General features: G+C 50.7%; 1 protein-coding gene across 1 annotated transcript in view; it reads right to left on the reverse strand.

Moving 5' to 3' along the window:
* ttn.2 (titin, tandem duplicate 2) overlaps positions 1 to 13001 on the reverse strand; it is a 218087-nt gene that overhangs the window by 83994 nt on the left and 121092 nt on the right. Inside the window, exons 143-171 of the mRNA XM_086090619.1 lie at positions 12327 to 12626; positions 12154 to 12259; positions 11484 to 11680; positions 11103 to 11408; positions 10867 to 11020; positions 10678 to 10802; positions 10477 to 10595; positions 10183 to 10363; positions 9810 to 10112; positions 9277 to 9726; positions 8866 to 9168; positions 8624 to 8780; positions 8408 to 8550; positions 7862 to 7980; positions 7610 to 7787; positions 7230 to 7514; positions 6859 to 7152; positions 6473 to 6772; positions 5302 to 5610; positions 3950 to 4167; positions 3253 to 3567; positions 3071 to 3185; positions 2181 to 2483; positions 1911 to 2092; positions 1702 to 1831; positions 1460 to 1611; positions 1228 to 1375; positions 519 to 739; positions 305 to 401 (exon numbers count right to left, since the gene is read on the reverse strand). Coding sequence (XP_085946745.1) covers positions 305 to 401; positions 519 to 739; positions 1228 to 1375; positions 1460 to 1611; positions 1702 to 1831; positions 1911 to 2092; positions 2181 to 2483; positions 3071 to 3185; positions 3253 to 3567; positions 3950 to 4167; positions 5302 to 5610; positions 6473 to 6772; positions 6859 to 7152; positions 7230 to 7514; positions 7610 to 7787; positions 7862 to 7980; positions 8408 to 8550; positions 8624 to 8780; positions 8866 to 9168; positions 9277 to 9726; positions 9810 to 10112; positions 10183 to 10363; positions 10477 to 10595; positions 10678 to 10802; positions 10867 to 11020; positions 11103 to 11408; positions 11484 to 11680; positions 12154 to 12259; positions 12327 to 12626 — 6210 coding nt within the window. The remainder of the gene's footprint in view (positions 1 to 304; positions 402 to 518; positions 740 to 1227; positions 1376 to 1459; positions 1612 to 1701; positions 1832 to 1910; positions 2093 to 2180; positions 2484 to 3070; positions 3186 to 3252; positions 3568 to 3949; positions 4168 to 5301; positions 5611 to 6472; positions 6773 to 6858; positions 7153 to 7229; positions 7515 to 7609; positions 7788 to 7861; positions 7981 to 8407; positions 8551 to 8623; positions 8781 to 8865; positions 9169 to 9276; positions 9727 to 9809; positions 10113 to 10182; positions 10364 to 10476; positions 10596 to 10677; positions 10803 to 10866; positions 11021 to 11102; positions 11409 to 11483; positions 11681 to 12153; positions 12260 to 12326; positions 12627 to 13001) is intronic.

Below are 13001 nucleotides of genomic sequence, written 5' to 3' on the forward strand. Positions count from 1 at the left end.
GCCAGTACCTCGGCCAGGGGTCAGCAACCTTTCCTGTCGGTTTCTGGCCGAGGTACTGGCAAACATCGGAAGACTGACAATAATTTCTCCATGTATAATCTCCCGGGACCACCCCTTCATTTGGGATTTCTTTCTTTTGCAAAAAAAATGAAAAGAAGAGTGTTAGTCACGGGACTTGACAGTATTTCTCTTCATAGAACTTCTGATTCCTACTAGTAATGCGACCGACTGTCCAACAGAATGATAGATGGATTTTCAGTTGGTCTGTCTTTGGAAAAGTAAAGTTGAGGCCGGTCCGACTCACAGGTCTGGTCCTTGATGATGAGCGGTCCCACGGTGGCCGAGGGTCGACTGGGTCCGGCCGCGTTCACGGCTTTCACTCGGAACTCGTACTCTCCTCCCTGGAAAAAACAAGCAAACCAAAAAAACTGAGCACGGTCACGCCACCTTTGTCGCAGGCAGAGTCAACATTTGTGGAAGCATCAATTGCCCAAAACCAAGAGGACTCCGGGACCGACCTCCTTCAGGTCCTCCACCACGAAGCTGAGCTCCTCCACATCTCGCTTGTTGCACTGCTTCCACGTTTCCTTCTCCTTGCCGCTGGTGTCCCAGCTCAAGCGCTCCACCACATAATGCTTGACGGGAGAGCCGCCATCGTTTTTGGGAGGCTCCCAACTCAGGGTCACCGTGTTCTTGGTCACCAGGTTGACCTTCAGCTTGGTAGGCGGGTCTGGTGGGTCTGCGGGTGTGGCCGGAGTTCAGGATTAAACGCTCATTTCAGGGTGGCCAATTTGAACGTCTCTTTATTAGCGGCCAGATTATTTGCACAATTTTGTTCACATGGCTCACTATCCCGCTTCACTAGATAAACGCTGTCACCGGTAATGAGCTCTTCCTTTCCTCCGGCAGGAGGCCCCTGGGACAACCCATGACATACTGGAGAGATGTCTGTCTCTCAGTTGTCCTGGGACGGCCTTGGGATCCTGCCGGAGGAGCTGGACAAAGTGGCTGGGGAGAGGGAAGTCTGGGCTTTCCTGCTAAAGCTTCTTTCCCCGCGAGCCGACTCCGGATAAGCGGCAGATAATGGACGGATGTTTCTTCTTCGTCAAAGTACTAGAGTGACCCCAACTAGCAGAGACAAATTTGTTGGTTTCTTGAATATGCTGTGCTAAGAATGAGGATTGTGATTGTAATTGTGGTTGGGACTGAAAAGTAATGTGTACTCACAGATGGGGTCCCTGGCCTGGGCGGGATCAGCGGTGACTGTAAAGGGACCGAAACCCAGACGGTTTTCGGCTCGCACTCTGAACAGGTAGTCCTGTCCCTCCAGGAGGCCCGGGACCACGAAGGCTTGGCTGGCACAGGCCGCGTTCACCTGAGGGACAATCAAAAGCGCCACCGGCGGTCACGTCTTCATCTTCGCTTTTCAGTCTGTCTGTCCGTCCGTCACGAACTGTACCTTTGTCCAGGCCTTGTCGGTGACACATTTCTTCTCAATGAAGTAACTTTTGATTCTCTCTCCACCGTCATTGTCAGGTAGCTTCCAGATCAGCCTCATGGTTGACCTGGTGATGTCCGTCACCTTCAGATCTTTCGGAGGTCCGGGAACATCTGCAACCAGGAAGGAAACGGTCAGCAACACACACACACACACGCACGCAAACAAAAAAAAACAGTCCAGTTGAAAGAAGCAAGACGCACCGAGGACATTGACCCTGACGTTGACATGTTTCTGTCCAGACTTGTTCTTGGCCGTGATGGTGTAGCGTCCAGAGTGGGTCCTCAAACTTACGGGGATGGTCACAACGGACGTGGTGTCCGTGGACTCAACCTGAGGAGACGCAAAAGCGTGTTGAGCTCAGGAGTTAACACATTTTCTCGTGTCCCTTCAGGACGCCAGAACAAGTCACCTCCGAGTCCATGGGAAGCGTGTGCAGCTTGTTCTTCTTGTGAGATTTGGCTTTGCCGTCAAAGTCCCACGTCACCTTTGGTACCGGACGACCCTTGATGGTGGCAGGGATCCTGATTGGATCTCCGGCGCGGATGTAGAGCAGGTCATCTACCAGGACGTCAATGGTGATGGACGGCGGGACTGTAACACCAGCGGGAGCATCAGTGACACGCACGCACGACCGGCGTGGCTTCATTCTTATGCGCTGTCGCCCGAAACAAACACTTACGCTGGACTTCTTCGATCAAGACCTCGCTGGTGCGGGGGCTGGGGTCGGATTCGCCGATGTCGTTGACAGCGATGATTCTGAAGCGGTAGCGCTTGAGCTCACGGAGGCTGGGCACGGTGAACTCGGTGGTGGGCTGCAGATCTTCGTTCACCCTCACCCAATCAGATTTGCCCTCGTCCTGGATTTGGATGATGTAGCCCTTGATGGGGCTTCCGCCATCCTTCTCCGGCGGCTTCCAGGTCAGAGTGACATTGTGCTTGGTCTTGTCGGCCACCACGGGAGCGGCGGGCATGCTGGGAGGAGCTGGGGGAGGTAGGAGGGTAGAAGGACAGTTACAACAGAAAGACAGGAATCTTGTGAAAATTCAAGTGGCAACTGGACTCTTCTTGGCTGGTGAAGACTTTTAAAATTCATGTGAGTGAAAATTCCGATAAAACTCCTGTTTTGTTTTTTATGCCATCACATCATCGTCTGCTGACAACAGTGTCCTGACCACTAACAAGCTATTTTGCCAGCTGGCAGGTGAACCACCATTCAATTCTCATGGACTATACAGCCCTGCCAGAGATCTAACTAGGGGAACTCCTCCACATCTAAAATAGTCAACTGAAGGAGCCTTTTGGACTAAAGTCAGGCAGCTTCAACAACTATGAAAAGTCCAGTTGAATCAATTCAACTTTTGCGGATTGCCTTGACTTGGTTGACTGACAATTTACACCAACAACCGCAAATCCTGTCATGTTTTGATCTCAGTCTATTTCCAGTGAGAACGTCTAGTCCAAAACTAAAACAAGCCTTTTGAATTAAAGGTGAAGCTTTTTCAAGGACAAAAAGGAGTCCATGGCTGTGAATTTACATCGACAACGTAGTGTATTGTTCAGCGGACTCACTCAGGGGGTCGACGGCAAAAGCCGGGTCAGATGGTGCGCTGAACGGTCCCGTTCCGGCTGAATTGAAGGCAGCGACTCGGAATTCGTACTCACTTCCTTCAAACAGGCGAGTCACCTGCCAGACGCAGAATGTTAGCATACAGTTTTCCAGTCAAGAAGCATTCAAGAAGGACTCGGCCTACCTGGTACTCCCAGCCTTTCATGCCCCTCTTGGTGACCGGCATCTTGTTGACTTTGGTCCAGTAGGAGGAGCCTCTTTCTTTCTTCTCCAGCCAATAGCCAATGATCATGGAGCCACCGTTGTCCCTCGGAGGCTCCCAGGTAAGGGTCATAGAGTTCTTGGAATACTCTGTGATGGCAGGTTTCTCGGGCGGGCCGGGGAGCCCGAAGGGGTCTGTGATCTGAACTTCGTCTGTTGCGCAAGGGTCAGACTTGCCGTAGCGGTTCTCGGCTCTGACGCGGAACAGGTAGGATTTGTTGGTTTCCAAGTTCCACACCTGCAGCAGAGGGAGGACTACTTCATGACAACGTGTCCTCATGATTACTACCGTGACCAGAGGCACAAACGGGCTACGTGTTATGATTGAATTGATTTCCTTGTATGTCCTACTTTTGAAAATTGATGTGTACTTGTGACTCATTTTGTCAGAATAGGCTTGTTACGTTTTTCATGTTCCGTGGAAGACGACATGGTGTACAAAAAAAGACTAGAGAGAGGCTTAGCCAATGGTGGTTGAGATTTTGGCGCCTGGACATCACGGACAAGCAGGAACAGAACACTCCCCATTTCAAGATTTGTTTGATGTTTGTTTGATGATTGATTGCCCCCCCCCACCCCCCCCCCCCCCCAAGTGACCATGCGAAAGCGAAGCGACCTACCCCATACTTCTTGTCAATGATGCTGTTGGTGAGCTCCACCCACTGAGGTTCGGCTTCCCGCCCCTCTTCCTCCGCTTCGTCTGTGACGACTTCTTTCTTCTCAACAATATAGTTGGTCAGCTTGCTGCCGCCATCATCCAGGGGCGCGTCCCAATTCAGTTGGCAGGACTCCACCTTGATGTTGGACACCGCCACGTTTCTAGGAGGAAGCGGCCGGTCTGGGTGGAGAGAGGAGGTTGACATGTATTTTTTTAGCTCGATTTTTAACTGGAATGTTTATACAGGAAATCTACACATCAAACCAATTAGAACGTAGTTGTCAAACTGCGGATGTTTTCGAACTTTCCCTCCTCAAACACAGCTGTATGGAATGATGAGGATTGTTATCAGGTTTTTGCTGAGCTTGCTGACGAATCAGGTGTATTTGAGGAGGGAAACCTCGAAAACATGCAAGACACGTATCCATGATAATCTAAGCAGTTCTTGTTTGTTTTAGGTCCAAAGGCTATTGTTAAAGAAAGAAAAGGTCAAATGAAGTCTGCTCTCTTGGGGTCCAATTGTTCCCAATTTGATAGAATGTGTCCTTTTTTGGTTCTTGTTTGGCAGCTCAATTTTTCCATCCTAAAATGGGTCGTGCCGTGACAAATCACCCAGTGGGTTTAGATTTTGAGTTAAATGAAACTTCTGCAAAACATATTTCAAAAATGGCATGTTTGTTCCTGTGCTTTATGTTATGTTACTGTTTGTGACAGCTTCGGCTGTTTGAAAGCGCTATATAAATAAAGACGACTTGACTTGACCATGAACATTGCACCATCAAAGAGCGAGAGAGCATTTTCAACAATATTTTTTGTTTTTGTTTAGCAGAAATAAGGACGCCAAGTATCCAGACAATCGGACTTTCAAGAAATATCCATTGAAAGTCTGTGTGTATAATACCCCGATTGCAGATTTGGAATCCTTGTGGAATTGCCTTTTCAACAAACTCTGTTGTGTGAAGATTGCACCAATAGTTCCTGAGATATAAGGGTTCAAGGGAAGGAGGCCACACCCCTTTTTGCCCAAAATGTCCAATTTCAGCAGGCCATAGCTCCCGTTGACCTCAAATTTGAAATTGAGTGATGTTTCATCACTGTCAACAAGTACAGGTTTCATTCCAATCAAACTCAGCTTAGTTCAAATTTTCTTATTTTTGGGGTGATTTGGAAGGACCCCAAAAAAACTCTAGAATAATTCCAATCTAATCACCTCGCCCCCAAGAGTAGTTGAAGTAGTAGTTACTTCTCTTGGTGGATGTTTCGTCTTACATGAGAGGACCTTCTGTCTTTTTGCTTTCATATTGTTTGGCTCACCTAGCACCATGACGCAAGTGGTGTGCTTGGCTGAGCCCATGTTGTTGGAGGCCGATATGGTGTAGCTGCCCCGGTCCTTCCGGTCGGCCGTAGGGATGGACAAAGTGGACTTGCAGTTCATCCGTCCGGTCACTGTTGTCTCCATCAGCAGATTGTCCGTGGGCTTGTTCAGCACCACGTCGTCTTTGGACCACTCCACTTTGGGGATGGGCAGGCCCAGGATGTCGGCGGGCAGCTCCACGGGCTCGCCCTTTCTCACTGTGATGCTGTCGCCCTTGAATATCTTCAGCATGTGGATCTCAGGGGCCACTGGCGGGGACAAGAACAACACGTGTCAATGTCATCGCTCGTTCTCCGGTGGCGCAGTTAGTAAACAAACCCTTACGCCTCATTTGAGCCGGCGCAAACCAGAGGAAAGGGTTTGAAGTCTTTGCTACCGCTGCAGTTTGAATTTGTGAAGTGCCCGTCGAAAAGAAAAACGTACCTGAGAAAATTGCTTGGAACGGAGACGGACTGCCGGACTGAATTGACATTTCAACTGGTAAGTTGGTTTCAAGAAAGACGCGGTTCACTCCATCATTGAGAGACTGGCTAATTAATGAGCAGCCTTGCAATCAATCCTCTCTGTTCAACCCACTTACAACATCCAGTGGGGACTGGCTATCCTGAATTTTGTTGCCGGTTGCCCCCCACCCCCATCCCAGTTGATAAATATGAATTATTAATCGTCAAATGTCACCAGCCGCTCTGCACACTCCCTTCCTCTAACAACAAACGACAAATAGTAATCTCTGGTTGTCATACGCCGTCTGCCCACCCCCATTCCCTCACTCCACCCCACCTCAACAAATAGGACCAATATTTTTGTTCCCAGTCCGCCCCTGACAACATCCACTCCAGTTACCCTCTTCACCGCCACCACTCTCATAAAAGAAATAAATACTGTAAAATTCCATCACTATAAAATTTGTTTTTCATTTCACGCTTCAAACAAGCGCCTATTATTCAGAGTTCAAAATGTTTTTGTTATATGGAAAAACACAATTTTGTGTTGTTTAGTTGATTACTTTTAAATAGTGGGAGAGAAAAACACGATCCATGCAGTACTCGGAGTACTTGGGGTTTCCGAGCCCTGGTCTAGCAAGGCAAAGGGGTGCGACGCTTGCCGTACCTTCATCGTCCTGGATGACCACGGTCATTGCGAAGGATGGGTCACTTTCTCCAATCAGGTTTGCGCATTTGATCCTAAACTCGTACATCCAGGCCTCGTCCAGGCCCTCCACCGTCATGGTCAAGTTGGGGCAGATCTCGGTGTTGCAGGGCTCAAAGGCCTGCTTGTCTTGCCGCTTCTTCTCCACAAAGTAGCCGATGACGGGACTGCCACCGTCGTTGCGAGGCGGCTTCCAGGCTAACGTGATGGAGTTCTTGGTGCGCTCCGTGTATTGGAACTTCTCGGGGGGCGATGGCGGTCCTGCGGAACCCGTGACGAGAGAAAGAGTTTTATCGATGGGAACGGTGGACAAGATTCAATCAGTACGGAGGCCTCTTGGGACTTGCCTTGTGGGTCCACAGCTATGATGGGTCCCAGCTCGACGGGCGGGCCCATGCCATACTTGTTCTTGGCAATGACACGGAACATATACTCTTGTCCCTCCATGATGCCGACGCACTCGCATTTGGAGGAGATGGTTTCAACTGGCTGCCTCCACGTGTGCATTTTGCCGTCTTTGCGCTCCACGAGGAAGCCGGTCAGGTCACTTCCGCCATCATCAACGGGGTCATCCCAGTTCAAGAAGATCATCTTCCTGGTCACCACCACAGGCTTCAGGTCAGTGACTGGCCCAGGAACATCTGCAAACAAAACAGGGTTGTCATTTATCTACATTTGGAAACCATCAAGTCCCCTTTCTACACATCTATCCACTCACCCATGACCTCCACCCGGGTGAAGGCCGACCTGGTGCCGCTGGGGTTACATGCAGAGATCAAATATTTGCCGCAGTCCTTCCTCTGGACCTTTTTGATTAACACGATGCTGTTGTTGCCTTCGCTGAGGATCTCTACGCGGTCTTTTTCGGGTTTTGCATCGTCCACGGACCAAGTGATAGTTGGGTAGGGTTTCCCGGTGACCAGCGCCGGAACACGAAGTGTCTCCCCAGCTCTAATGACCACGCCGTTCTTGACCAAAACATCCAGCTCGACCACAGGCATTTCTGCAGAAGGAAGCCAGCCACCGATTGTAAGACTCGAATGCTGGTTCCTATTTGACGCTGTTTACACATTTTCCCGTTAGCGGTTTATGGTTGACCTGCGGGATTCCTGACGAACACCGACTCGGTGAAACCCGGATTTCCCTCTCCCGCAGCGTTGCAGGCGATGACTCTCACAAGGTACTTGGCTCCCTCACGGACTCCATATACCGTAAATGCCCGAGTCTTCCATGGACGTTCTGTAGACCTGGACCAGTCTTTGGTACCGGCAATAGTCTGGGGAAGACCAGAGAAGATTAGTGTGAGATTTACACGTTGATCTTCTTAAATGAAGGGGACTCGTTGGGCACCTTATCCACATGGTATCCCAGGATCTCGCCTCCTCCATTGTCGGCAGGTGCGTCCCACTCAACGTCAATAGAATGGTCTGTGGTTGCCACCACGCGGGGCACTGGTGGTCCGGGAGGCACTGTCAAAACAAAGATGAATCATGAAAAGTTCCTCGAGAACCTCCGCTGGTCCTTACGTCTTTCAACTATGACGAGTTTTATCCAATGAACTATTTCATTTTGTCCAGAACGTTGGCCGTAGTGATGTTTTCTGCCAGATGCAGAAGGTCTGTCCTCTCCGAAAGGATCCCTAGTCTTACCCCGCCTTAGCTGCGCCCACGTTAGGAGTGCAGCATAACCGAAACAATGTGTTGCTGTCTTGCTATGTGTCAATCTACGGTCTTTACTGGTTTCAACTGCTAACTACAGATAGACAGCTAAGAAGGCCAAGTAGAAGCTGAGATAAAGTTCATAACGACTCAACGGCCTACCTTAAGTCACCGATCAAATGATGTCCCAATGGGGCCTCATCTAACAATCGTGTTCAGAGCCGGAAAATGTACGTACGAATGGGGGCTTGCGCTGTGTTGGGATCTGAAGGAACGCTGAATTTTCCGGGGCCCGCCTGATTTTCGGCCGCCACTCTGAAGATGTAAGTTAAGCTCTCAACGAGTCCTTCCACATTCAGCTGGGTGGCGGGGACCATGTTCCTGCAGAACACATTCAGGATGAAGTCAGAACGGCAAACGCGGAACGTCAGCGCTGGTTTTGACGATGTTCCACCTGTTGGCCCGAGCCCAGTGGGAACTGTTGATCTCACGACGCTCTACCCAGTATCCCAGGATGGGGCTGCCATTGTCGTTTGGCTCCTTCCAGATGACCAGCATGCTGTGGGCTGTAATGTCGTCGATCTCCGGCTTGTCAGGAGCCTCGGGAGGTTCTGAAAAGGACGGCGAGAGGACACAGTTCATCTAACAGTAGCTGAGCGTGCGAAGCGGGACCATTCGTAAAGAGATTGTACATACCGAAGGGGTTCTTGGCAACAAGAGGTTTGGAGATGCAGGGCGGACCAGCTCCATACTTGTTCTCAGCGACGACTCTGAAGATGTACTCCTTCTTCTCAATGAGTTTGGGCACCAGATAGCGACACCCTCGAAGTGTGGAGGTGACACAGCTGTATCCGAGCTCGATCTTGGAATTATCCTTCTTCTCCAGCGTGTAGTTGAGGATTTCGCTCCCGCCATCATCTTTCGGGGGATCCCATTTGCAGATAACAGAGTTCTTCCTCACCTCTTCGAAGCAGAAGTTGATTGGAGGTCCAGGGGTATCTGGCGACAGGGAAAAAAGCATTAGGAGCTGAAGCTCTGCAGTCCTCCAGCAGAGGAGGACAAACCGGATCGCTACTCTCGACATAAGAGAAAGAGCAGAGTTCTCACCAAGCACGTTGACCTCGCAGGTGGCTGAAGCGACGCCATGGTCGTTCTCCACCTTCACCATGTAGACGCCGTGGTCAACACGCAGTGAGTCCCTGATAACTGCCGTGGACTCGCCCCTCTTGCTGTTGTTGATGGTCAGCCGCTCGCCAATAGTCGGGTAGTCCGTCTCCTCCACTTCCTGCTCTGCCACCTCCTCCTTCGTCTCCTCCACATCCATCACTTTTCCCTCTTTCTTCTCTAACTCACTCTCTTCTTTCTTCTCCACCTTCTTTTTCAGCGGTCTCTCCGGCCTCCTGCGGAGCGCCTCAGGCCGGATCACCTGGTTGTTGCAGTACCAGGTGATCTCAGGGTACGGTGAGCCGGAGATATTGGCCTCCAGGCGGATCTCGCTGCCTCGCTTCACGTTCAGGCCAGACTGAAGGCTGCCACTCAGGAAGACCTTGGGAGCATCTGACGACCAACAACAGACAAATCAGAGATGAGGCGACGACAGCGTTCAAGTCATAAACACGACATCCCAACAATGTCCTCACCAACTGCATCCATGGCCTTGACAAACAGGGTGCTGCGAGACGGCTCGCTGACACCGGCTGAATTTTCAGCCCGAACTCTGAAGGCATAGCTCTTGGCCTCCTCTAGCCCTCTGACGGTGTAGGAGAGCACCGGGACCAGGAAGTCGTTGCACCTCTCCCACTTGTCCTCACCCTTCAACTGCCGCTCGAGGATGAAGCCCATGATCTTGGCACCGCCATCATACATGGGAGGCTTCCAGGTTAGTGTGATGGTGCCTGATGTGGGGTTGTGGGTCTCCACATCCACCGGAGGGTCGGGAGGATCTGACACAAGATGAGACGCCTTTCAGTTGCAACAAGACCCAGAGGGATGGCGCGTTAAGGCTAAACTTACGTTTCTGGTCCTCTGCAATGACAGGTTTGCGAAGCTCAATGAACTCCCCTCCTCCAATCTTGTTTACGGCCTGGACTCTGAAGTAGTACTCTCCATTGGGGATTAGGTCTTTGACGTTCCAGCTCACTTTGTTCTCTCCAGACATCATGTTGACATAGGTCCTCCTGCCAGCCTCACGCCGCTGTAGGAAAATCAAACAGCAAATTTAACCAAACATCAGCAGTTTCCGGAACGGCTCTACCGCCGGCACCCCAAAAGATGAGGGCTTGATCAGGAGCCGTGGTACTGACTGACCTGCAGGACGTAATGAACAATCGAGGTTCCCCCATCGTAGTCGGGTGGATCCCAGGAGACCTTGCAGGAGCTCTTGGTGATCTCGGAGGCTGAAATTTCCTTGCACGGGCCTGGGAGACCTGGAGATGCAGTTTGAAGATGAGTGAGAAAGGTGTGGATAACGCAGTCAGTGGCAGTGCTGTTGATCGGCTGCTTGCTTACCGATGACTTTGACATTGATGGTAGCGCTGGCGGCTCCCAGTTTATTCTCCAGAGTCACTTTGTACTGGCCAGCATCAGAGTGAAGACTACTGTCCACTTCCAGGTGGCAGCAAGTATACTCTTTCCTGGTGAGTACAAACCATCTGGTCAGCCACGAGTCACATGAACGGACCTAAAATGAGCACCAACCTGAAACCCAGACGATCGTCGGCCTTCAGCTCCTTGCCGCCTTTGTGCCAAGTGATCTTCGGCGAGGGAACGGCCCTGAAGGGGACCGGGATGTGCAGCTTCTCTGTCTCCACGACGACCAGGTCCAGAGTCTGGAATTCCAGCGTGGGGTTGCCTGTAAACAATGTGAAAAAAATAATAAATAAAACAAGCAGCACCGCACGCTACAAGCTAAGAGCCTCCCTTCCTGTTCTTACAGTCGGAATCTTTGGCAATGACGTTCTCCGAGATATCGGAGGGATCGCTAATGCCAACGGAGTTGATAGCTCTCACTCTCAAGATGTACTCCTTCTCGGGAACGACACCTTCTTCCACGGTGTACTTCAATTCCTTGACGGGACGAGAGTTGACCCTCATCCACTTCTCCGTGCCGGCCTCACACATCTCGATGTGGTAGCCGGTGATGCGGGAGCCGCCGTCCCTCTGCGGAGGCTTCCAGCCGATGGACAGGAATTCCCGGCCGGCGGCGGTAACGTGGAGCTCGACGGGGGGAGACGGGACACCTACAGAGGAAAGGCGTTCTTTTACCTCACATCGACACAAAGCCATCATCTGGCACTTGGCTTCCGTCAACTCGCCTGTTGGGTCTTCGATGGTCAGGATCTCAGTGGGTTCGCTCGGATGTCCGATTCCCGCCTCGTTCTCGGCGCGGACCTGGAATTGGACCTCTGTTCCTTGGATCACATCTGTCACTCTGTACTTGCAGTCCGGCCCGGAAGTCTTTCCGCACTTCACCCAGCGGGTTCCGAGCTTCTCTTTCTTTTCGATAGAATACCTGCAAAGTTCATGGCATGAGAGTAAATCCTCACAGGTCATTAGTAGAGCACCAGCAAAATAACCACAAAGGATACATTGGGGGGAGAGACAAGTAAAAGCAGGATCATTGAAAAGATCAAACAAAACAGTACAGTGACAAAACACATCCAGTTCAATCACACAATAATAGCAAGAACTAATAGTTGTGAGGGTTTCAGGCCGAATTGAAGGCAAATAGAGCATAGACAGTTTGAGCAGATCTTTTGTGTTCAGGAGGTCACAAAGCTGCTTCACTTTGGTTTGGGTCATGTTTTGGAAACACTCAAGAAGCCTCACTGGTCAGGTAGTCTCATGAGGAGCTAAAGGGTCTTGAATATATTGAGATCCAAAATCATTCTGAGCTTTGTAGACTAACAGTTAGACTTTGAAAAGTATTCTTGAAAACTTGAAGGAGGTTGTGGGTCCCAACAAAGTTCTCATCGCGTGTCCTACCTGAGGATGGGTCTGCCACCATCGTTTTTAGGCGCCTCCCACTGCAGGTCTACATATCTTTTGGTCACGGTGTCCACGGCGAGAGCGTATGGTGGCCCAGGAGTGGCTAGAAAAAGCAGACACATTGGAACCTTTCCCGTCTTGATGCCGAACCACCGGCTAACTCAACTTACTGAAAGTGTCCTTGGCCAGCACCGAGTCCTCCAGCTCACAGAAGGGCCCCACGCCAACGGCGTTCTCAGCCGCCACGCGGAAGACGTAGAGCGAGCCTTCGTTGAGCGGCGCCACTGTGTACTTGAGCTCCTTGATGGTGGTGTCCACGGCCTGCCAGCCTTTACGCCGGACGTCCCGCTTCTCCACCACGTAGTTGGTGATGGGCGAACCTCCGTCGCGCTCGGGAACGCTCCACTTCAACTCGGCGCTGTTCTTGCTGATGCCGGTGACCCCCAGCCAGCGGGGGGCCGAAGGGGGGTCTGCGGAGAGGGTGGCGTCAGGAGGATGCTCAAAAAGCAAATCGATCATCAATCGAGTGAAGTGGTCAGACGCAAGTCAGCAATTTTTGGACTTGGGATGCGCTTGGCTAAAGCTTATCAAATTCTTGACTGGACTTGACTTGGACTTCAACAACGCGAGCGTTATGACGTAGGCTGCAAATATTTAGATATACTATGTTTGGATCCAAGGGTCATTTTTTGGATGTAATGGGTCTCAGAGGGAATGGCCACATAAACAAATTTTGATAAGAGACACAACTAACTGTGTCATCTAACTTCATTTCTTCTGCCATATACTGTATCATTTTTAAAGCCGAGCAAAACGTGAAATTAACAATTACTTGCATTTCTCCA

This window comes from Leptonotus elevatus, chromosome 12 (assembly GCF_054856555.1).
Source record: "Leptonotus elevatus isolate MCC_2025b chromosome 12, RoL_Lele_1.0, whole genome shotgun sequence".
NCBI lineage: Eukaryota > Metazoa > Chordata > Actinopteri > Syngnathiformes > Syngnathidae > Leptonotus > Leptonotus elevatus.